We start from the raw sequence: 23,350 nt of genomic DNA, 5'->3' as shown, positions 1-23,350 counted from the left end.
AGGGAATAATTTTGTGAGTATTTCCGAAGATAGTATTGACATACTCGATCAGGGAAAAGGTAGGGAAACTGTCCATATATTCATGGAGCAATATCTACTATCCCACAGACCTCGTTCATTTTGATTAGTTTGTCAATAGTACTCGGTAGCACAGTTAAGGAAATAATAACGCCTCCTGATGTAGAGCATCCAATAGTCGATCAAGCAACTTTGCGAAACGGCAGATTGCAGCACAGCACTCTCAGTGACAAGCTGAGGTGCTTGAGCAGCAGAGCCAAAAAAGTGAGGGTCCCTAAGCAGGTCATTGGTTTCTCAGCAATGCCAAATGATGATGGTTGATGATTTGGCCCTGTTATTGAGAGGTAGAGCTGCACCTCGAGCGCCTTACAGCAGTGTGGCTGCAGGGCCACCGCTCCATTGTGAAAATTATCGGCGGAATACTATCAAGGTACGCTCGAGGTCACAGGAATCGTGAGTTTGCTTTGTCCTGTATATTCTGATATTGCCTCTTATAATACCATTAATACCTCTCAGAGGAACGTATATTTCAGGAAGGTGGGAGATATGTGAGGTTGCTCGGCTTCACCCTGGTTGGTGCACTACATCAATGTCGTGTACGGAGTATTGCCTCAGACATGCCATACCAGCCTAGCAACCCATCTGCCCATGTGCTGAAAATATTAGAATGGTCAATGGCGGGTGATTATGATCAATGCACTCCTTACCGAATCCTCCGAAGTATTTGAAGACATCGAAAGAATTATACAGTGACACTGTAGGTATCTGTCTAGCCATTATTATCTACCCCTTCACCATCTTGGCTGCTTTGGCCTCCAAGCGGACCCTATAGTGGTTGCCAATCATCACTTCGAGGAACCCAAACTCCCAAGCAGCTACCTCGGTAGTACTGAGTACTGTATGTGCCGGGAGGCTGAATGATTGGATGCAGCGACTGCGTTGTTGTAGCCTCAGTATTGTTAGGAGGGGCTCATGAGCTTGTGGGATTATTCGTGAGATTAGTGGATGCAGTATGACAACATAGGATTTAATAGTAGTATATGCTCAGATTGGGAATACCATCGTAATCATCAAATGACAACAACAAGCAGCACCAATAGTTATTTTGTCAGGTTCCAAGGATCGGAGGCCATCCTCCCGGATTACAGTATGCAGAGAATAGCATCGCATGTGCCGCCGTCATCAAAAACCTCGACTGTCCCCGCAACTCATGTCACCATGGCCATGATTGGGAGCAACAGCAGCATTATCCCGCAAACGTAAGCGTTGGTCGTGACTACTTAGAACAACGTCATTTTTCAATGGCCAACAACTCCGAAGTACAGGAGACATTATCACATAACCGCCTCGCCTAGCATCAGTTGTGATGCAGCAGGCAGGAAAGAAACAGACCGATTAATCCCCCAGGTTTCCCGTCGGACATGCTCCGGAAAGCGTCCTGTACTTTATGTGGAGGAAACTAGTATCCGGCTCTGCACTAAGATCCAGTACACCACAACAACCTTGCTAGATCGCATTTGACTTCGGTTTGTTGAGATGTTCAGATGACCACATTGTTTATGCAAGGATTAGATGAAAGATGGGCCCTATACGCGTGATAGAAGGGACTTTAATTAATCAAACTGAAAAGGGCTCACGGTCATCCTACCTGCGAAGTACTGTATGACAAGGACGGGAGCCTTGCCCGTCTTCTGCCTTCATACCAATTTCATTTGTTGTCCGACTGTTTTCAATTTCAGTCATACCCTTACTGGATGATTTTTTCTCTGTGCTGCAGCGCCAGTGTGCCGAACCCACCATCGACTCAAATCGCAGCCAACTTCCCAGGATCCCATGGTGTGTCGAGTTGGTCCTCGGTTCTGTTTGGCTGCTGGAATGGTGACACGGAACAGCCACCAAGCCACCGAGCAAGCCATCAACTCTGTTTCCCGTTTTCCCGCCCATTTCCATTGCGCTTGGCTCACAAAATGTTTCGGGGATACAGGAAGGGTGAATCAGTAGTCTCCAGATAGATAATTTCCCTGCCGACTTTTGTTTTTTTGACTTATTCCTCCCTTTTCCTGGTGCAGGAGCCTCCCTTGCGACCATTCCGGTTACCCTGTCAGAACATCCTCAGGCGCATCGACGTCAGAACGCGGCAGAGAATGGAGAATGATGTGTACTATTTTGTGCTAATTTTCCGGGCTATACCACGTTGGTACTTGGAGTCGGTATATTCCGCTACTCGTCCCTCCACCATCAAAGCCAGTCTGATCCGCGCTGGGAGAAGGGCAGAAATTCTCCCCTGTGCTTCAAACCTCCATTATTATTATGGAGCACTCCATAGTCTACGCTCCTAGTGGTAGATAGTCATAATGGATCATGGAATTTGAGACCAATACTAGATGGTAATTAAGAACTCGGCCTGCAGAATGAGTCCTCGGCATGACGACGTCAGGATAACCTACTGCGTTCCAGTTTGTGTTCATCTACAGGAAGTACCGTAGATCAAGATCTCAGAGATAATCATCTACCAAACATCCGATTTCTATATCTACATCCGCCATGGCTATCGACGATCAGGCGTACAAGAGGCGTTTATCTCACGATCATCACCAAACAAGCCATGTCGAAGTGGGTTCCCGGGGAGGAGATTGACAAACACCAGGTGTGCACTTCTGCAGCCATGCAGTGGGAGGAACAAAGAGGCGTCATTTACACTTTCTGGCTTAGTGAAGAGTGAAATGATTTGCCCGGATTGACCTCAAGGTCATGAGCTAAATCACCGACCGTGGTCCGCCTGATGAGGGCTGTGAGCCATGATAGGTGGATACTGTACAAGTCATCAGTGCAGATGGAGGCCCTAGCTCAACTTAAAAACTCAGCAGGCATTGCAAGCTTCAATCGGATGCCTTGAAAAACAAGGGAAACCTGCAAAAGAGCGTCATCTAGCTACATACGATGGAAAATTTGGCCCTGTCGCTCAGCGTGCCCGGGTTACTTGGTTGATTTTTCAGGACCCAATCGGTGTATTGGAAGAATTCTTCAGTCTAGGCATGATTACTTTTCACCCACAGATGCAAATCAAGCAAAGACCCAAAATCATGGCCGTGACTGTCAAAGTACTGCATACTGTGCAGAGAGATAATTAAGTGCTCTGTTCTCCATGGATTGACCACCTCAAAAACGTGGGTCATGAACCCACACTCCTGGCACGAGCCTGGCCATGTGAGAAGGGAAAAGAAGACGGGAAACCTTCCTTCGGTTCCCCGTCCATGGATCAGGTCCATCTGGGTCGACCCATGCTTGAGAATTGAGACCTGGTACGGTGGTACCTCGTACCTGGTAATTAACTGTAGCCAACTATCCGTGCTCCATATTCCTCGGAAGGGTACAAAATCGCGAATTTTCTCATTTAACCTAAGAATTTCGACGTAAATGAGTCCGGACCACGAGTCAAGGCTTTCTAAGAAGCAGAGCAAAACTTGGGTGATTGTGGAGTCGGATTCAGGGACCATCCTGTCTTCCAGAGTTCTTCAGCCGTTTTGGGAAAATGGGAAGAACTCTGGACTGACATTATTGATCCACATTGAAAGACTAGACGGCCTCCTGCTCCTAAGTTCCCAAATAACATGTATCCATTTAGAGCTATGAGGCGTAGGGAAACAGAACGCATACACGCATGTCGCAATCACATCGCCACAGCCACCGAACCCCTGTTACGGCTCACTTGGTCGATCCACTCAATAGTTGGAGATATGCGAACGGCTGTAGATAGTCCATGAGAACGGTGTCCAAGTTCGGGTCAAAACTAGGGTATGTGATGAACAATGAAAACAGCAGGAAAGGCCCATGTCCCAAATGATTAGTGTGCCAACACTAACCGTTACATAGAGATTTAATCTGTAGATTTCATACGTAGAAGGGTCGCTAGTTCTGATGTTCCCTGATCCATATGTCTGTGTTTCTATATGTAGAACAGCATCTAGATTGCATGGTCATCCTACAAAATCAGGGAAGCAAGTAGTATATTGGAGCACAGTTTGTCAAGTATCCAGTCCCATAATCATGGTACAGAGTGCTCTAAGAGAAGTCACAATGACTGGTCTGTCTCCTTCGAAGTGGTCGTCAAAATGACTGGCTCCACCCCCCACAACGAGGCTAAGAAAGTACGAACCTGAAGTTAATGGATTCAAGGCGCCAACCAGTTCCTCACCGCTTCTCGCACAGAGCTTGTGGGGTGGGGAGTGAACTTAATTTATGAGACTCCCGCACCTGTCCCACATGAAAGGATCAATCTAAACCTATTTTAGTAGGTCGTAGGCTACCCTTTCAGGAAGTATGTGGGGCAAACACGGCACATCATCTCCAAAACCGCGTAATACCTGCAAGGATTTCCAACCAATCAGAAACATGAGGCACACCAAACACTCTGACTCTAATCCCAAAATCGAGTTCAGGTTCCCAATGAGGCAGTTGAGTAGGAATATGATCTGTCAAAACGAACAAACTCGTATCAAACAGTCCCTATTCTCACTGGCCTGCTTTCCTAATTCAAGAAGTATTTGGTTCAGGGGTCCCTGTCAGAGACTCCAGAGTCTCAGATTCCAACTTTTGTGGCTTGCTGCTACAGCAAGCCGGGTCACCCAACGAAGCTATTGCTGAGTCTGGGGTTCAATGCCTGCCACTTAAGTCAATAATATCTCAGCTAATTAATTTTAATTACCCATGCTGAATGCTGAAGAGCCGGGATTGATTCCTGACGCTCGACCTTAGAGGCCAGGAGTCAGCCACTTTCTGCAGTGTGATATTGTTGCAACTACGGATGATTTCCGTAAACCCCAATAATAGCCCTATCCTGAAGCTTAATGAACATAGTGAACAAGGAGTCTACCTAAGGATGCATGCAAACATTTAGTATGGTTTACTCTGAAGCAGACAGAGCTTTTCAGGATCACTAGATATTAAGCCACTGAGAAGGGGTATTCGACACATATGGTCCCACTGTCAGTCTTACTGCACTGACCAGCTACAGCCTACGCTGTTAAGGGATCTGATAATAATTAATTCATCCGTCGAGGAATGACCTATCATGCACTATTGGAATAGCCTATGAAAGGGCCACTGGACCAAGGACGAGGAGCGTAACATCTTCACCTCATATCCAGGATCGTTACGAGTTTCGGATACCTACGGGGTCAATTCGATTATTTATGTTCTATCCTTGGTGTGCTGTATTCCAATGATGATTTTGATAAGGTGCATCTGCCGATCGGCTGTAGCTAATAGGGGCGAACTGGAGGTCGCCGACAGGATTAGACTCTCCAGGCAAATCAGAAAATCGTCTCCATATCAAGCGACCTCAAGCAACGGGTTTGCATATCCTTCGTGGAGGTTTGAAGCCTTAAAAGTTCTATCTACCAGTCAGTGTCAGTTGCACGAGGGGCAAATCCATGTTTTGCAACCGGCAGATCGTCATGATTGACAATGCCTCGCAGCTGACAGGGCGTTATGGACGCCAGTCTGGATTTCAGATCTCTCAGACTCCAAGCGTCAAGTGGATTTTGACATACGAAAAGCCTCATAAGCCTTTAGGAGTTCACAACTCACTCCAAAGTCCAAAATCTCGGACCCAGAGCAGCCGGGTGCAAAATCCCACATCCAAATCTTCAGAGTCCTCAAAGAAGCCCGAACGGGAAACACTTTTCAAATGATCCCCGAAGATGTGATGGGGCCAGTGCCAAGGTAGCTAGAACTGATGGAAGATGACTGTGCGTTCTATCTGGTGTTCTTTTGCAATTTTGGGCATAGTGTACCATTATTCAGGTCAGGGAACTACACACAAAGGGGCAAATTGTGGTTCATCCCGCCTGCTGTCTGAGCCAAAATATTGCTAACCACAAGTAGAAAGAGCTTATTCCTGAATCGAGCGGGCAAAGGCAAACCTTCTGTGATACACGAAAGGACCTTGCGGACGCAGAGCAGGAGATAGGTTGAAGGCAAAAGTGTTTTCATACTCTGTGTTATGGAACTATTGATTCTGATAACTAGTGAAGCAAAAAGATGTCCCTTGGCAACAAAAAGAACAATGAAGAATTAATCAATCTGCAGATTAATCAAAATCTAATAGGCTACGTAGTACGTAGTAGTCGGAACCAACCTGCCTGAACCATGAGGATCACCACACATGGTTTAGCGTTGGTCTAAGATAAAGACAGTGCTAGCAGGTATTAGAAACCCCACTCTCAAAATTTAAATTCGCAATTTGCAAATATCTTTTTTTTATTTCGTGATTTGGTTTTCCCTGACGGCAGGCAAGGGTGGCATGCAGCCACTGCAGCCAAGCTCCCCCAGAGACGGCAGATAGTCGATAGCCGAGCTTGGCATTTAAATTACAAACCAATGAGATTGAAAGCTCCACAAGAGCTGACGCGTGCACATCTTGGTGCTTTCCTTATTTTGGCATGCCAGCCCAATCGGGAATGAGGACCTGAATACCTTACCTTACCTTAGCTTACGAGATGTCAGCATGGAGCTTGTATGTCTTGTTTCCTAATTGCTCAGTACTGTACGGCTAGAGACGGATTGATTTCTATTCCAAGTGTCATCGAAATACCTTGTAGAGTGTCAAAATGTATATACTTCGACAAAGTTGCTAAATCCTGAAGAAGTAGCTAGCTAAAGAGTAGAGAGAGGTTCAACTGCAGAATGTTTTGATCACAGTGCGTCAAATTCAAATCTCGGCCACCATTTGTTGGATTAGAACCCCGCAAAGCCCGTTTGCCTTACCTAAAACCCTGCGTGCGATCCTGGCTGGCCCCACTTTCACTACTACTTTGAGGATATTGCGCCTAGCTGCATTCTGAAACACGCCGGCTGATTTCTTGGCCTGTCGCGACTTGAGGTTGAGGATGACTTAGGACGGAAGAGGCTAAGCCAGATGGATACAGGCTTACTTCCAGAGCTTTAGCTCAGAAATTCAGACGGGCTCTACGGAGTAGTTTGGCATCAATCTCGGTCTTCGTCTTCCGCCCACTGGGCACCAACGGACTGGTCGATTTTGAGTTCGGACTTGGGGCCTGCCGAAATGGGATTACTGTTGCAGTTAGCATTGCGAGGTGGCCAATACTAGTGAACTAGTGAGAGAGGGAAATACTCGGAGTACATTACCTGTCGCCATGTCTACTTAGCCATAGCTGTCATGGGGTTCCCTTCTGATGGAAAACTTGGGAACTGTAATCTAAACCCAAGATTGTTAATTACCTGGGATGAAAGTAGGCTAATTCATAGTAACTAAGATGCAGCCGAGTCAAACTTCGCGAGTATGACCTCGTATGTCTTGTATTCAACCAGCTCGGCATTCCCAATTACGACAGGCGTTGAGTCGTGTAGGATGAGCATCCCTGTATTTCTGTTGCAGGCTACTGATTATCTCCAACAACTACTCCATAATCATACCGTGACTCAACACAAGAGGTCGCTATATTGAGACAACCCCTGAACTAGAAACAAGCTTCTCAGAACACTCCTCGGCAGCAGTTTGACCAAGAGTGAGAGTACGTACGGAGTAGTACTAATCACTTATCCCAGTGTGCAGAAATGTGGGACAGCAGACTTCCTTGGCCTATGTCATTGGCTGGACATTTCGGAGAAGATTCTTTTGGACGGCTGCCATGCTCTGGCATTATTGAGCATGTGCTACAGCGTACTGCTGCCGATGACTCAATAGCCAATTCTATGCGAAGGCTATGAAAGGAGGTCCTTAGTGCCATAAGAATTGCATAGTCGAAGAGATTTCGAAAGTTACTTGTTTACTCCGTGTACGGAGTATCTACTGCAACCTCACATAAACCTGAGACCATGGCTCAAAAACTTGTGCTACTTTTTACTAAAGGCAACAATAACCTCTCGTCATAAGAACTCATCGGAATTAAATTCCTTGCTAGTTGTCGTACCCTTGAATGCTAAAGGAGGAACACGAGAGGGAGCCATAGATCGTAGACCGGACAATTCTCCATAACAAGTTAACCACCGACGAAGGGTGCGTACTTGGTAGGGATTGTGCTGCACGTAGGTTCCACGATAATTGCTATCTTGCTAGGACTCTAGGACTGTGCTTACAGTTGGACGTACGTTCCGGAGGTAAGTAATAGGTATGCATGTAGGTAGGTAGGTATGTATGTATGTATGTACGTCAATGTTATTATTCCACTGCAGGCTTTCATGTAGGTACAATGCATGCTGCTTTGCGGAGTACATATAGAGAAGAATGAGACTTGGCCACTCAAATCCGTCTCTGTAAAGAGAGAGTACGTACACTCTTTCGGCGACAATATCCAATTGACCGTACGTGAGAGATAGCAAGGAATACTCAACGCAGGCGACGTATGACCCATGGTGTGGTCTAACTAGATACTCCGTCTCTCACAGCAGCATTGCCCCTGTTTTACTCTTAGAGGAGCAGTTTTCCTGGCCCAAAATGGCGAGTCAGAACCAGTGAACATCAGATCAGGCTCAACATAATGATTCGTGCTTTGCTAGAGCTACGGAGTACGTAGTACGTACTCCATACTCCATAGGTACCTTATCCGGCTGTCTCAGCTCCAAGGGTCCTGTCCTCCAACCTCAAAAAGGAGTAAAGAAAAAGCCACAAGCAAAACCTTCCCCCATCAGGCCCTCGACGCTCGAGCCTCATCACCTCTTTAGGCAATGATTGCCCAACTTCTTCCCTAACTTCCTTCTTGGCCTGCTCAATCTGGCTTGGGAGACGGGGTGGGAGCCCATCAGGTACTCATGACCAATCATGAATGCGAGAAGAACTCCAACTGCAATGACGACTGGAATGCCCACGGTCATGACCCAATCAGGGATAATAATTTCAAGGGCAGTTCAAATCAGGGGCGGCTGCCAAGACCGCAAGCCCGCACATGACAAGAGCAGTGGGGAATGGCTTACGCGGCACATCCTCTGTCTCCTGCATTGTGATATGCTTGGCATCGGGTGCAGTGGCAAAGAGGGGTTGACCAGTTGGCGGCGGTATGCTCGGTGGATGGGACGCAGTGTAGGTATTTGAGTATTGGTGTGGTTGGGGTTTAGGAGGGGTAGATTACTCCATTTACAAGATTGATTCTTGATGACGCTGTTGGTCATGCAGAGTGAGGAGGTGTGGTGGTACTATAGTCTGTACCCTGCCCTCTGTAGGCGAGTATGACTATGGGGTACAGATTGCGTTGCAGCATAAGGTTGTGGCTATTCGTGTTGAAAACGGATTGTATACATTCCTATTGTGCTCAGGGGGCCTCTCGAATGAACTGCGGATCCGGTGCTGGTCATAGAGGAGGAGTAGATAGACGAAAGATAGTGGTCAGCCGTGGAAAAGACAACGCAGCTTATGGCCTAGACTTTGACATGCGATGGGTTGATAATCTTCTGTGCACTGAAACAATGTCACATGGTTATAGAATACTGTGACCATCCGGTGCGAGGCCGTGTATGGATCTGCGTATTGGCTATAGAAAACAATAGTTAGGCATACATCTCATCCTTGGGGCGTCGCGATGTAGCGGACCACCTTCGAAAGACAATCAAACATGCAAGGCTCGCATCCCAGGACAGGACGTTATTCAAACAGCTCCGACGAAGGAATCAACAAATCGTTCCTCGAGGTAGTAATTAGATTGATGGGTTCTATTAATCAGAGTGATCGGTCTCGCGAATATACAGCTAGCTCGAATACTGAATATGGATGCTCCAACGGGCCACAAAGCCGAGAACGCCGAGAAATGTTAGAAAATGATATGCACAGAAAACATATAGATCAAGATGTGAATCATCAACCGACGTCGACTGCACCAGGCGGCCTACGGGTGCATCCGCACGACTAAATATGAAAATAGACGAGCAGAGCCTTAATGAATACGGTCCAGCTTGGCCCGGTTCATAGCAATCTGATCGTCAACGAAATCGCTCTGTAGCAATGTCAGTAAGTCTCCAGGCATAAGAGAAGCAAGCAGGAACACTCACCTTGCCCATGATCCGCTCTAGGTGTCTGTTCTGCTCGTCAAGTTCGCGGCCTGTGGCACGAGCAAGTCCATTCAGGCGACTTGCAGCACCGGACAGAAGATCCAAATTCTGCTCGATCTCATCCTCCATAGCCTCATCCTCACTGTCCGCCTCGAATTGATACTTGGCACGCTCCGTGACATTCGTCCTGCCCTTGCCGTGTGGTTTACCCGCTTCCCTCTCAATCTCCCTGAATGTGCGCTCCATTCGTTGGTTGGTCTGAAATGCCTCATTGCGCGTGCCTTCCCGAGTTGCCCGTTCAGCACGATGGGTCTCAATGATCTTCTCGTCCCGCTCCCGTCGTCTACTGGCGCTAGTGAATGGGTTTGACACGTGAACCGCGAACATGCTCTTATTGAGAGTTTTCAGCTCCTTTGCCTTTTCTTCAGCAAGTCGGCCCTCGATAGTCGCAACATCCAAGGCTTTCTCGGTGTCATGAATTCTTTCCCCTTGGGCACCAAGGCGGGCAAGCGTTTCGCGGCCGGTTTCCTCAGCCTGCGCGGCGACGCGCAGAGCATTGCGAGTGGATGCGACATCGCCCTGCTTGACGAATCGCATCTCCTGCTTAATGTTCTGAATTTCCTCCTCTTCCTCTTCTTCCGCAGTGAGCTGTCTCTCCTGATACGTGGAAGTGTTGTACTCATTGCTTCCACCGCCGTAAGCATTGTTCGGTTCTGAGTATGGAGGTGGAGGACCATTCTGTTGCTGTTGTTGTACCCGGTCCCTGGCTCCTCCAAAAAGTGCGTCCTTGTCTGCTGCAGCGGGGTCATTCGGATCGGTGCTGCCTAATCCTCCATAGCCACCAGGACCGTATCGGGAGGCCGATGCGCCACCAGCATTACCGAATCGATCTGCACCGTATCCGCCTTGATTGCCATATTGGTTGGGAGCATAGCCTTGAATCTTGTTATCGCCTGGGATGCCTCCAGGTGCAGGGGTGCCGATGGGAGAGCGTCCTTTCATCGAGCCTGGTCCAGCAGGCTGTTCGGAGGGCGGAAGAGGGGCTACTCCAGCGTTCATCTTGGCTCTGGTATACGGGTCAATTGGGGCGGGCTTCGCATACGGGTTCGCAGGAGGAGCTGGGCTCTTGCTCTTGGATCGGGAACCAAAGAGGGCGCGGCGGTTGGACGAGTCATCATCGTCGCCGGACTTCTTGAACAAGCCCATTGCGGATTGCTAGGGAGGTGTAGGACTGAAAAGGGTATCAGAGGAAATGCTAGACAGGACAGAGAAAGCAAAAAAGACAATGGGAGTGTCCACAACAGTCTAAATAAGAAGGGGTAGAGGATGAAAGGCTGAGAAGATGTTAAAATGTAGTTGACACATTCAGGGGAGTTTCAGGCAAATAATCTAAATTGAGGGGGAGGAGTCGAGACCGAAAGCCGTAATACTAATACAGCAATACATAAATATGCTGGGGATGCTCCTCTAAACTATGTGGTAATAGTGTATGAGACACGTATTGTGGCGGAGGGAGAGGCGGTGATCAGAGCTAATCCAATCATGGTTAGCTGGGATGGCTGAGCCAAATTTGATGCCTCAGAAACAGCTGCAACCGTACTCCTGTTCTCTCTGTCTATTTTCTTCTCTGGTTTGCTGAGAAACCACCACGTCTGGGAGGCTCCACAGCAACCATGGCGCCATATCCTGGGTCTGATGCTGACTATATCAAGGACAAGGCGCGGAGGGACTTGTTGACCCTCCTTGAAGGCGTGAGTGAGGCTCCTTCCTGGTCGTCCCCTTCTCAACAGCATCGATGTTACGGGAAGCCGAACTTGAGCTAAATCAGAACTACACGGGCAGGTGCGTGGTAAGAAGAATCTTGTCATCAGCCAAAATCTGGCAGGCCCAGTTGGGATCTTCGTCAAATTCTCCCAACTCCAGGAATACGGCGTAGATCGAGTCTTTCTGCTCGAGAATGCCAATGTTGACTCATCCCAACGCAATGTCGTCTTCCTAATCCATGCCGAGAAGATACGCCAGGTGCAAACAGCAGCAGGTATGTCGTCCCGGCTCTATTTCTTGTAAACTATTGCCTGCATTATCTGTCTGGCCCCCTTTTGGGGCCAGGACACATGGGACATCAGTAGATTACGCAGAATCATCTACACTCTACGTAGTCAGTCAAGTTCCCTATATCAAAACAATCCATGTCCTCAAGAGGGCTACTACTGGAGCTCATCCCTAAGGCTTTCTTTCTCCGAAATGTCCGATAGAATGCCATCAGAATGAGCTGACATTTCTCTATAGAGCAAATCAAGCGTCTACAGCAGAACGGCAATGTTGAGCATGAATTTTCCATATTTTGGGTACCAAGACGAACATTTGTAAGCAATAAGGTCCTGGAAGACGCAGGAATCATTGGCGATGTGAATATCGCCGAGCTTCCCCTGTATTTTGTACCTCTCGAACAAGATGTCCTTTCCCTGGAATTGGACGACTCCTTCGGTGACCTCTACTTGGTAAGAACCAGAAAATTGTCTCACTGCAAACCATTTGCTTATCATCACGCAGCATAAAGATCCAGGTTGTATCTTCCTCGCCGCGAAGGCTCTCATGGATATTCAGCAAAGACAAGGTTATTTTCCTCGAATCATTGGGAAGGGAGATCACGCGCGCCGACTCGCAGACCTACTGTTGCGGATGAGAAAGGAGCTCGATGCTGAAGAGAGCTCCGGTTTGGCGGACCCTTCTTCAAGAGGACTTCTGCCCAGCGCGAGTACCGAGAGCCTGATCATTATTGACCGGGAGGTGGACTTTGGCACTCCCCTGCTGACGCAGCTCACGTACGAGGGCTTAATTGATGAGTTTGTCGGAATCAAGAATAACCAGGCAGATGTTGATACGGCTATCGTTGGAGCCAACTCTGTTCCCCAGGCGCAGGAGTCTTCCAAGGCTCCTCAACAAACCCTAAAGCAGGGACAGAAGCGGAAGATTCAACTGGACTCTTCTGATCAACTGTTTAGCCAAGTGCGTGATGCAAACTTTGCCATAGTCGGCGATATTCTGAATAAGGTGGCCCGGCGTCTAGAAAGCGAGTATGAGACTCGTCATGCGGCCAAGACGGCTTCAGAGTTACGTGAATTCGTGAATAAACTGCCAACTTATCAATTGGAGCACCAAAGTCTTCGCGTTCACACGAACCTTGCCCAAGAGATAATGAGAAACACGCGCTCAGATATCTTTCGCAAAGTTCTTGAAGTCCAGCAAAATAATGCCGCGGGCACTGACCCAACGTATCAACATGATGCCATCGAAGAATTGATTGCCAGGGATGTGCCTCTCAAGACTGTTCTCCGTCTGCTGTGCCTGGAGTCGTGCATGTCAGGCGGACTTCGTTCCCGAGATCTCGAGAATTTCAAGAAGCAAATTGTCCACGCCTACGGACATCAGCACATACTGACCTTTTCTGCCTTGGAGAAAATGGAGCTCCTGCAGCCCCGTTCCTCGGCCGCCACCATGCTAATCCCGACTGCTGGTGCTCAGCCAGGCACTAAGACAAATTATAACTACTTACGGAAGAACCTACGCCTGCTGGTGGAAGAAGTCAGTGAAAAGGACCCCAACGACATTGCCTACGTATACAGCGGCTTTGCTCCCCTCAGCATTCGTCTAGTCCAATGCATTCTGCAGAAGCCCTATATATTCTCACTGGTCAAGGGCGGTGCTGCCTCTGCTACCTCCACCCCTGCAAGCACTGCATCCCCCGGCTGGCTCGGATTCGAGGACGTAGTAAAGAGTGCCCGTGGCGCGACGTTCAGCATCGTTCAGAAGGGTGACGATAAGGCAGTTCGTGCGCGACAGACGCTGAGCGGCAACAATGCCACCAAGACTGTGTACGTATTCCTCCTTGGTGGAGCAACCTTCACAGAGATTGCGGCACTACGATTCATCGCAGCTCAGGAGGCCCGCGACGGAGGATTGTCATTTGCACAACGAGCATCATCAACGGCGACCGAATGATGGATGCAGCCATCGAGAAGGGAAATTTTGCGAAGACCGAGGGATGAGAGGCATGTTTTCGGACTGGCAAATTCGGCGCGGCCAGTGTCCTGTATACGGACTAATTTAATAACCATTCTGTCAACGTAAACCACGAAATGCTGTTTACGATCATCGATAGCCTATGTATATTGACTTGCCCAATTGTCCCGGCACCCTTCAACGCGTGAGTACTTTCTTCATTTTCAGACGTATAGATATGGACTACTTAGATCTAATACTTAAATCCAGAGTTGACCCCCATTAACCGCCCTTGGTATCTCTCCGTTATTTCGCCCAATTTCACCATGACCCCTGCAGCCAATAGTCTGACCTGTTCCCGAGGGTCATCCACTCCCTGTGCCGCCGGAGTTCGATCAAAGACTGACCCAGCCCACTCCCGCAACTCGATTACTTGAGTCGCAAATTCCGTGACGAGTCGTTCCTCGCCGGAGGAGCCTGAGGCCACGTTCAAGTCCAGTACGGCGAGGAACAGCGAGAGCAGTGCGGAGACGATCGAAGGGTCCTCCGAAAGCGGTCGTGTGTAGAGTGAAAGGAGGAAAGTCAAAGTCTCTTGAGTGAGATTAGGAAGGTACGGGTTGTGGGGCCCCATGGTCGAGAGGATGAGTGTCAGTGTCTGGATGAAGAGACAGAGGAGATGCGGGATCAGAAAAGGGTTGTGTGAGGGCGCGGTTGACCTGTGATAGAGGAAATTTGTCAATTCCGGTGTCCGTCAGATTTATGGGGAAGACTCGAGCTCTTACGAGGAAAATTGCGTCATCATCAATGCAAAACGACCTGTTAGAGGATAGAAGAAGCCCTCTGACAGGACTTTGTGAAGGTCCTTGACCGTCGACTTTTGTCGCTGCGCATCTCGCTGCTGACGTTTCTTCTCGACCTCCATTCGTGACGAAAATGTTCGCACCTTGAGTGCATTCGGACCAGACGCGGCGTCTGCAGCTTGAGCCGCGAGCGGTTCAAGGGATGCTTTTGAGAGGGTCTTTGTGAGACTCGCGATGGGGGATTCATCGGTTAGATATAAGTCCTCCACGTTTGCCGGCAGCCTTCTGGTTGGGAAGGAAGTGTCGGGCAAGGTTGGCAGTCCGAGTGTGCGAGCATCTTCCTCGCCGTTTCCTGCTAATTGGCGAGCACTTAGACCCAACGCCGTGAGGACTGCGGACCGCTGGGTCTGGGACAAATCTCCATCGAAGAATACCGCAGCAAACCAGCGGCCCATTTTCAGCGGTTGCGATACAATTAGGGCAATCATGCTCTGTAACCGAGATTCATGGAACTTAGGGAGTTTAACCTGCTCCTGCAGTCCGACCAGGACAAGAGCCAGTTCCTCTACATTCTCAGCCAGCTCAGTTCCGAAGCCAGTCTTGCGTCGAATCAGAGAAGGAGCAGTGGTCACGGCCAATCCATATCGTTCGAGATTCTCCGTATCCCGTAAGCCAGCTATCAGGTCGCGAATGTATCTATTCGAGTCAGTTGTCTGTATCCGTCACAATGTAGTTCTGTCAACTTACACTGGTGGTGTCGGTTTGTTGCGTTGTACAAGAGTTGGATCATCGTCGGAATCTGATGGATCCTCGTCAGGTTTCTCGTACGGTATCAGATCCTCATCCTCTTCGCTCTCATCATTCTCCGAGTCCCCGATCTCTTCTATAGACATAACCTTGACCGACTGTGCGTTGGAGGCTCGCGCACCCATAGTTCGCGAAGAAGGTGGTCCTTGACCTGGCGGACGAGGCTTGTTAGGTGATTGTTCTTTCGGTATTTTGATATGATCTAAAGATCCAACGCGGTCTGCTTTTTTGACCAGGTCCAGATACGAGACTGCTTCGTCGCTTTCCATTTCTTCAATGTCAAATTTCATAGCTTTCCCCGGCTTCTCAATGAGTTGCGAAATTGCGGTGCCAATGATCATACCGAGAAGGCGGGCTTTGGAGGCTGAGGCTGCTAAACGATTCGAGACGGTGCTCAGGAAAATACTAGAACGCCCTGCGTCCTTGACTGCACAGCTATCCAGCCGTTGAAGACACCCGGCAGCCAAGAGAACAACTTGAGCATTTGCTGGAAAATATTAACGCAAGCTTTGACATTCGGACAATGGGTCGCCGGACTACCTTCTTGACTGCTCATCGGGGCGTGTCTGATGTAAAACTTATCGCCAGATTGTTCGAGGCTCTTGGAGAGCAAAGCTTGAATAATATCTGGGAAGCATCTATTAGTTGAATCTCAGAGGCCGCGCACCCCGGAAGACGTTACCCTTTCTATCCGACAAAGCTGCTAGTAGCGCTCGACGAAGACCGACAGTATGTATTGAGCCAGCTTGACCTTTTGCAAGCCAGTCTGATAGCTGACTCACAAGGTGTGGGCGCTTGGAAATGATGATTGAGCACAAGGCCGCAACACCTTCAACATTTTGGTCGGACGTATTCGCAAAGTCCAGGTAGGAGATGCTAACCGGGAAATACCTCTTCTGCAGGTCGCGGAAGACTGACTCGAGAAACGCCAGTTGCTCAGTTGCCCGAAGTTTGTCGTAGAAAGAGTCAAAATGTGTTGGAAGAGCTCTGTCTAGTAGAAGGCCCGAATAGATTTCCCTTACAAGGTGATCTTGAAATGAGTTAGTATGAACAAGTTGCCAAAGGATCGTAGAACTTAACCTGTGTAGCCAATACTCAATGACCGTGCCGTTAGAAGAGAAGCTGCTTTCAGACCCGCGTCGTTGTTAGGATTTATCCTCAAGACAATTTGACATATATTTGCCCCCAACCAGGAAGCATAATGAGTTCCTTCACCAAGCCAAGAGAGCTTCGTGAGGCCTTCCAGGTCTTTTATCAAGCTCAGTGCTTCTGCTGCAGCAGGTAGGAGTTTGCTGGCACCAAGAAGAGCAATAAGCTCTTTCCAAGCTAGCTGCTTCTGGGTTTCATTAGAGTAAAGAGCACCGATGTCATTGTAAAGGCGCAACACAAAGTCAGTCGGTTTCAGCAGGGCAGAGATGACCGACACAATCTCTGCAAGTCGAATACGACTACTCGATCCTTCCGCATTTTGAGGTGCTGCTCGTGCTGCAGTTATCAGAGAACGAAGCTGAGTGACCAAGCAACTCAGTCCAGCAACGCTGCTGAAACATCGCAAGAACATGCCTCGTAGTCTATTAGCTGCGCCCTTTGTCTCCTTCAGATATTCCCAATGATCGGGAATCGTGACGTTCACTAAGACATTGAGAATCTGAGCAGTCTTTGCGCTGGGGACCCTGATATCAAAGTCTGGAGGAAGAGCCTTTTTGTTTGAGGGATCCAGTGTGGAGAGTACATGAGCGATAGTATCCTGATCAGGTTTTGACTTAAGTACCGCCAATATATAATCTGACGATGTTGAAATATTGTCTAGCTCGGCTGCTGACCCAGTTTGGCGGTTCTGAAGACCATCAAGGGAATTTCCCTCCGCGGCAGGCGATAAAATCGACCTGGAATCGCGCGTCGTTATATTCACAGTTGTGAGAGCTTCCATTTTCGATAACTGAATGTCTCTCGAAGAACTAGAAAGGCACTTGATGGTCATGCCTCAAGTGGGAGGAAATTGTATGGAGCGGATTAGTCACGTGCAGCGGTGTGTCTGGGACCAGTTACTTAGCAGTCAACAGCGCACCTGGCTTCTTACTTTCATTCATCGCGATACAACTGGCTATCAACCTCATTTTCCCATTTTGAACAGGAGACAGGTCTCTGTTCCAGGTTGTGAGCTCAAATAACTTGATATCGGTCAAAAAAGGTGTCTTGAAGCAGTTCAAAGACAGTTACGGTAAACATCACAACAAGCATCTAGTGACTGTTATTTGCCGAGTTCAGACTTCTGGCTCTGAATATGGCACCTCTAAGCTCCACTCCTCGGTGGTATGCATTAAATTTGGAGGGTCCAAGGCAAGCATGGTTAACGTGAAGCAGGAAACACCTTTACTCGGTCTTGTCGAAACCAGGTCCTTACAGCGATGAAGACTGGGTTCCTGGTCCAGAGACGATAAGTGCTTTGGAATCATCGAAGATCCTGTACGTGATTGACAAGGTGATAATTATATCAGCTTGCTAACTTGAGACCAGAGTGATGTCAGTCAGTGATTGTTGTCTACGACTATGGTCAAGTCACTGATGAAATTGATTACAGTGGCGCGGGTGGTTTAGGATGCGAAATTCTCAAAAACCTTGCCTTGTCAGGATTTAAGGATATTCACGTTATAGACATGGGTGAGTGTTTCCTATAGCCATGAGCCTTTTCATCAACAAGTTGTCTAACTCCAAAAGATACTATTGATATTTCCAACTTGAACCGGCAGTTCCTGTTCCGGCAAACTGACATCGGTAAGCCTAAGGCAGAAGTTGCTGCATCATTCGTAGAGAAGCGAGTCAAAGATGTCAAGATCACGCCATATGTCGGCAAGATTCAGGACAAGGACGAGGATTACTACATGCAGTTCAAGATCATTGTATGTGGTCTGGATAGTATCGAGGCCAGACGGTGGATCAATTCCACTCTTATCGGGATGGTTGATCCGGAGAATCCCGAGAGTCTCAAGCCTCTAATTGACGGAGGAACAGAAGGTAAAGCTATCCGACGCCATCGATATCGTTGGTCACAAAGTTATGCTAATCCTAAGTAGGTTTCAAGGGCCAGGCCCGTGTAATTCTTCCAACGCTGTCTTCATGCATTGAATGCCAGCTAGATATGCATGCTCCTCGACCTGCTGTTCCCCTTTGCACCATTGCAACTATTCCCAGACAGCCTCAGCATTGCATTGAGTGGGCCCACCAAATCGCCTGGCAAGAGAAGCGCAAGGACCACGCCTTTGACAGCGATGACATGGAACATATCAGCTGGGTTTATAACGCCGCCCTTGAAAGGGCAAACCAGTTCCACATCCACGGCGTAACCTTTCAAATGACCCAAGGCGTGGTCAAGAATATCATTCCCGCTATTGCTTCGACAAACGCCGTCATCGCAGCCGCGACCACGTCAGAAGCACTGAAAATCGCTACCTCCTGCAACCCTTACCTGGAGAACTATATGATGTACGCTGGTGAAGAGGGGGTCTACACCTACACGTTTGAGGCAGAAAAGAAACCAGATTGCCCAGTTTGCGGCAATCTGGCCCGAAAGATTACTGTAGACCCGAACATGACGCTGGAGGAATTCATAGAGAGTCTCGGTGAGCGAGCCGAGGCCCAGCTCAAGAAGCCGAGTATGAGAACGGAAGAAAAGACACTCTACCAGCGCTTCCCGCCTCAGCTGGAGGAGCAGACCAGAAGCAATCTGAAGCTGAAGCTGAAGGAACTGGTTGAAAACGGTCAGGAAATTGCGGTTAGCGACCCCGCATATACTATTGACTTCCGCTTCCAATTGATCTTCAAATGAAGTACCGTGGCTCCAACTTGCAAGCCTGAATGGGACACGGTTGCGTTACGACGATATGCGATAGAGTACATTGCCAGAAAGACACACAGCGACTTGAAGAAATAATAGCTGCATTTCTATTATCTGAAGAAGAACCCCACGCAGACTCCTGACGTCGTAAAGGAGGTTTTGACCAACTTTTTCGTAGATGTACAAGAAGCACAGAGATAACGAAAACCAACGCCGGCTAATGCATTATATACTTCGAAAATTGTTGGGACAGGCCGCACGAATGTCATTACCGCATGAGATCTGTCAAGCCTCGCTTCCATCTCGCGCATTTCAACTTGAGCACCTTCACGCTTTCTAGGAAAAGATAATCACTTTCAAACTGGCCAGTGCTCTCAACGTTGAAAATGAAGTGATCGCGAATGCGGCCCAGCTTCACCTTGCCCTGGAATTCTTCGTGTCGCAGACACTCTCTGCTGACGGTATCCTTGAAGGGGTCACGAACCACGGCCTTCATCTCGCCTGCGCGACCCTCATATTCGCTTCCTTTCTGCGCGGCTTCCCTCGACGTAACGGGCTCGAGCTCAATAACTCCCTTGGGGAAGCATTTGGCGAATTTCTTGGCGTCTTCACCGATGATAGGGCGGAGAGTCCTGATGTCTGGCATGAGACGGTATGTCGCGGTAGCCACGGGCGAGAACTTGGCGTGATCAGCTCCGATCCCTTTGATGCAGTGCAACTCCATATCGATTTTCTGTCCTGGACGTAGCTTTGCGATGAGAATATCAGGATTGACGGGCTGAATTGCACCGTCGCCAGTGAAGAACTGTTCCTGACGTCCAACTGGATGGAAGGTGATATCCTTAGCATAGACGTGTGCGTTCTTGTAAAGTTTGCGAGGGTCGTCCTCGCCCGGAGCAGCGTTGGGGTTCTCAGTACACTCAACATCCAAGCGTAGCACGATGGTGTTGTAGTCGGCGGGGTGCTGCCAGATTCAGGATCATCTTCTGCGGGCTTCTTAAACCAGCGCATCCAGTTGAGACCCTCTACTGAGCCTTTCAACGGAATCAGACCCAATCGCGAAGCGAGAACTTCGTCCTGTATAACGGAAGTGTTGTTGTGAACGAAAACGTACTCGATGGCCAGGGTGGGTACTTCAGCCATCAAAATTCGACGGAAAGCATTTGCGATGGAGGCATCAAGTCCAATCAAGGAGAAGGAGGATTCGAATGGGTCATTGCGATGAAACTCGACTCGGAAGCCCTATGGACAGCAGGTGTGAGTTGAAGAATCTTTTCACCATCGCGACACACGATGGAAGCCAGTACATGAAAAGTGCTCAAGGAGAACGCACATCTCTGAATTTTTCCAAATTCCATTCATGCGATTCGCCGGGCCAGTGACCGGGAAAATCTGTGGAGGGGATATTGGTGACGGTCTCTGGATTGATACCGACGATCTAAGAGCTGGTTAGTGTCGAGGATATTCACAGACGTTGAGCTAGAAAGTAATGTACCCTTCTGCGATCAAGCTCCTCCTGCGATGGGATAAGAGGTGCCATGGTGGCCGACAACACGAGGTAGATGGACTGCTGAGGACTGAGAGGTTCAATCGAGAAATGAGCGGATGATAATTTCTTTGGGACAAGCGGCAGTATTTTCTGCAGGCGTAAGGCGGTCATGTCCTCCCACTTAAACGGCACCCACTGTAGAGACAATCTTGCGGGCCAAAGTGCTGCTGGTCCGCCCGGAGCAGAAAACTAGTACTGTCTTCACCAATACAGGTTTAGTGCAGGTGCACTTTAGAGACCATTGAAAGACCAACCAGAGGCGGCGTGATGACCCGAAGAGCTTATCACGTGATTACCCAATTTGTCCCGCAACCTCCAAGCACCAGTTCGCATTGACCGTCCTGTAAGAGTGCCTCCTTCACTACGTCCGGACTGAGGACAGTCGGCCAGCTTGATCCCTCATCCTTCCTTGTGATATCCCGAATGGCTGCCTCTTTCGCCCGTCTGGCGGGCAGTGCGCCCAAGAAGCTCTGTCTTCGCCCCTCTACCTTCGCCAGAAACACCCGTTCGATATCGACGACCCTTCCCCGTCGGTACGCGGAGCCTACCAGCTACCAGGCTACCAGACTCATCCCGACGGATCCGACATTCACACACCTGGCCAACAAGGCAACCGCAGAGTCCGAGGCCGCCTCGAATCTTGAGTCGCAGGCGGAAGGGGTCGACCGCAAGATCCGTCACTACACTGTCAACTTCGGTCCCCAGCATCCTGCCGCTCACGGTGTGCTTCGATTGATTCTGGAACTCAATGGCGAAGAAATTGTCCGCTCAGATCCCCACGTCGGTCTGCTGCACCGTGGTACCGAGAAGTTGATCGAGTACAAGACCTACATGCAGGCTCTGCCCTACTTTGATCGTCTGGATTATGTCTCTATGATGACGAATGAGCAGTGCTTCTCGCTGGCTGTTGAGAAGCTGCTTAATATCGAAATTCCCGAGAGAGCCAAGTGGATCCGGACCCTGTTCGGCGAGATTACGCGTGTCCTGAACCACCTCATGTCGGTTCTTTCCCACGCCATGGACGTTGGTGCTCTGACGCCTTTCTTGTGGGGTTTCGAGGAGCGTGAGAAGCTCATGGTAGGCGGCATCTTTTCCCTTCATCACGTATGATCGGGGAGCAATGCATTGACCTCTCATCAATAGGAGTTCTACGAGCGTGTCTCCGGTGCCCGTCTGCACGCTGCATATGTCCGCCCTGGTGGTGTATCGCAGGACCTACCCCTTGGCCTTCTCGACGATATCTACCAATGGGCTACCCAGTTCGGCGACCGCATTGACGAGACCGAGGAGCTGCTTACAGATAACCGTATCTGGAAAGCCAGAACTCAGGGTGTTGGTGTTGTCACCGCGGCTGACGCCCTCAACATGAGTTTCACTGGTGTCATGCTCCGTGGTTCTGGTGTCCCTTGGGATATCCGCAAGTCGCAGCCCTACGATGCCTACGATCAGGTCGAGTTCGACGTTCCCGTTGGTGTCAACGGTGACTGCTACGACCGTTACCTTTGCCGTATGGAGGAGTTCCGCCAGTCCTTGCGCATCATTCACCAGTGCTTGAACAAGATGCCCGCTGGTCCTGTCCGTGTCGAAGACTACAAGATCTCTCCCCCTCCCCGTGCCGCCATGAAGGAGAACATGGAGGCTCTGATCCACCACTTCCTTCTCTTCACCAAGGGGTACGCCGTCCCTCCTGGTGAGACCTACTCCGCCATTGAGGCCCCCAAGGGTGAAATGGGTGTCTTCCTTGTCAGTGACGGCAGCGAGAGACCCTACCGTTGCAAGATCCGTGCTCCCGGCTTTGCTCATTTGGGTGGATTCGATCAGATCTCTCGTGGTCACCTTCTGGCAGATGCTGTCGCTATTATCGGTGGGCTTTCCTAATATTAATCCCGAGTTCCTTCAGTCCGCTAACATGTCAACTTTTAGGTACAATGGATCTCGTGTTCGGTGAAGTCGACCGGTAGAGATAAGTGAATCATTACATACCTGAATATGTGCAATTGCATCATGTAGAGGCAGAGGATAATCAGAACAGAGCGAGCTCCTCTTGGCGTCTTTCTCTCAGGTCATTCTTTACTTATTCGACCCGAAAAGTGAACATGCTATCGGTTGAGTGCATGGGGTGCCAGTATAAATGGAGATGTGGCGATTCGACTGCCGAGCTGTACCAATTCCTTCCCATGGCGTTTTGTTTGCTTCCATTTCCTTTGTTTTCTGTTACCATAACCCTGTTTATAGTGACATGTGGATCTTCAATACAATGTCATGTGCTGAATAGAATTATGGGACTACAGGACTCTTAACGTGGACCACTGCGGTCTCCTTGGTCAAGAAGGCAAC

The 23,350-nt window shown here is 49.1% G+C and overlaps 6 protein-coding genes across 6 annotated transcripts; 3 read left to right on the top strand and 3 right to left on the bottom strand.

The window, feature by feature from the left end:
* Positions 1-9,466: 9,466 nt before the first annotated feature.
* On the bottom strand, positions 9,467-11,310 carry P174DRAFT_509222 (putative plasma membrane SNARE protein (Sec9)). Its single transcript, XM_024831529.1, has 2 exons — positions 10,021-11,310; positions 9,467-9,965 (listed from the first exon to the last, which is right to left on the bottom strand). Exons 1-2 carry the CDS (start codon positions 11,224-11,226, stop codon positions 9,906-9,908), a joined length of 1,266 nt encoding a protein of 421 aa, XP_024687778.1. The 5' UTR covers positions 11,227-11,310; the 3' UTR covers positions 9,467-9,905.
* A 383-nt stretch (positions 11,311-11,693) lies between these two features.
* Positions 11,694-14,069, top strand: P174DRAFT_456711 (Sec1 family protein; the record flags this gene model as incomplete). The annotated part of the gene is made up of 5 exons (XM_024829461.1): positions 11,694-11,771; positions 11,863-12,058; positions 12,310-12,521; positions 12,574-13,912; positions 13,966-14,069. 5 exons carry the CDS (start codon positions 11,694-11,696, stop codon positions 14,067-14,069), a joined length of 1,929 nt encoding a protein of 642 aa, XP_024687777.1.
* A 206-nt stretch (positions 14,070-14,275) lies between these two features.
* P174DRAFT_509220 (telomere length regulation TEL2 family protein) lies at positions 14,276-17,571 on the bottom strand (the record flags this gene model as incomplete). The annotated part of the gene is made up of 6 exons (XM_024831528.1): positions 16,710-17,571; positions 16,312-16,659; positions 16,170-16,256; positions 15,570-16,116; positions 14,805-15,518; positions 14,276-14,738 (listed from the first exon to the last, which is right to left on the bottom strand). The coding sequence occupies exons 1-6, from the start codon at positions 17,557-17,559 to the stop codon at positions 14,276-14,278; spliced, it is 3,009 nt and encodes a 1,002-aa protein (XP_024687776.1). The 5' UTR covers positions 17,560-17,571.
* A 342-nt stretch (positions 17,572-17,913) lies between these two features.
* On the top strand, positions 17,914-19,455 carry P174DRAFT_427402 (NEDD8-activating protein UBA3; the record flags this gene model as incomplete). The annotated part of the gene is made up of 5 exons (XM_024825432.1): positions 17,914-17,942; positions 17,994-18,095; positions 18,211-18,290; positions 18,348-18,644; positions 18,704-19,455. The coding sequence occupies 5 exons, from the start codon at positions 17,914-17,916 to the stop codon at positions 19,453-19,455; spliced, it is 1,260 nt and encodes a 419-aa protein (XP_024687775.1).
* A 26-nt stretch (positions 19,456-19,481) lies between these two features.
* On the bottom strand, positions 19,482-21,057 carry P174DRAFT_437627 (DNA-directed RNA polymerase core subunit RPC40). The gene is made up of 4 exons (XM_024826351.1): positions 20,960-21,057; positions 20,798-20,902; positions 20,494-20,706; positions 19,482-20,428 (listed from the first exon to the last, which is right to left on the bottom strand). Exons 1-4 carry the CDS (start codon positions 21,002-21,004, stop codon positions 19,733-19,735), a joined length of 1,059 nt encoding a protein of 352 aa, XP_024687774.1. The 5' UTR covers positions 21,005-21,057; the 3' UTR covers positions 19,482-19,732.
* Positions 21,058-21,356: 299 nt separating this feature from the next.
* Positions 21,357-23,326, top strand: P174DRAFT_437626 (NADH-quinone oxidoreductase subunit D). The gene is made up of 3 exons (XM_024826350.1): positions 21,357-22,090; positions 22,157-22,877; positions 22,937-23,326. Exons 1-3 carry the CDS (start codon positions 21,437-21,439, stop codon positions 22,972-22,974), a joined length of 1,413 nt encoding a protein of 470 aa, XP_024687773.1. The 5' UTR covers positions 21,357-21,436; the 3' UTR covers positions 22,975-23,326.
* The last annotated feature ends 24 nt before the right edge of the window (positions 23,327-23,350 follow it).

This window comes from Aspergillus novofumigatus (assembly GCF_002847465.1).
Source record: "Aspergillus novofumigatus IBT 16806 chromosome Unknown P174scaffold_1, whole genome shotgun sequence".
Classification (NCBI taxonomy): domain Eukaryota; kingdom Fungi; phylum Ascomycota; class Eurotiomycetes; order Eurotiales; family Aspergillaceae; genus Aspergillus; species Aspergillus novofumigatus.
This window is presented reverse-complemented; position numbering and strand designations above follow the sequence as displayed.

Coding starts and splice junctions, on each gene's coding strand:
- P174DRAFT_509222 (XM_024831529.1), bottom strand. CDS start 11,226: ATGGGCTTGTTCAAGAAGTCCGGCGACGATGATGACTCGTCCAACCGC. Junction 9,966..10,020: donor TAGAGCGGATCATGGGCAAG/GTGAGTGTTCCT, acceptor ACATTGCTACAG/AGCGATTTCGTTGACGATCA.
- P174DRAFT_437627 (XM_024826351.1), bottom strand. CDS start 21,004: ATGGCACCTCTTATCCCATCGCAGGAGGAGCTTGATCGCAGAAGG. Junction 20,903..20,959: donor AGGAGCTTGATCGCAGAAGG/GTACATTACTTT, acceptor ACCAGCTCTTAG/ATCGTCGGTATCAATCCAGA. Junction 20,429..20,493: donor TGATTCCGTTGAAAGGCTCA/GTAGAGGGTCTC, acceptor TGAATCTGGCAG/CACCCCGCCGACTACAACAC.
- P174DRAFT_437626 (XM_024826350.1), top strand. CDS start 21,437: ATGGCTGCCTCTTTCGCCCGTCTGGCGGGCAGTGCGCCCAAGAAGCTC. Junction 22,091..22,156: donor AGGAGCGTGAGAAGCTCATG/GTAGGCGGCATC, acceptor TCTCATCAATAG/GAGTTCTACGAGCGTGTCTC. Junction 22,878..22,936: donor AGATGCTGTCGCTATTATCG/GTGGGCTTTCCT, acceptor GTCAACTTTTAG/GTACAATGGATCTCGTGTTC.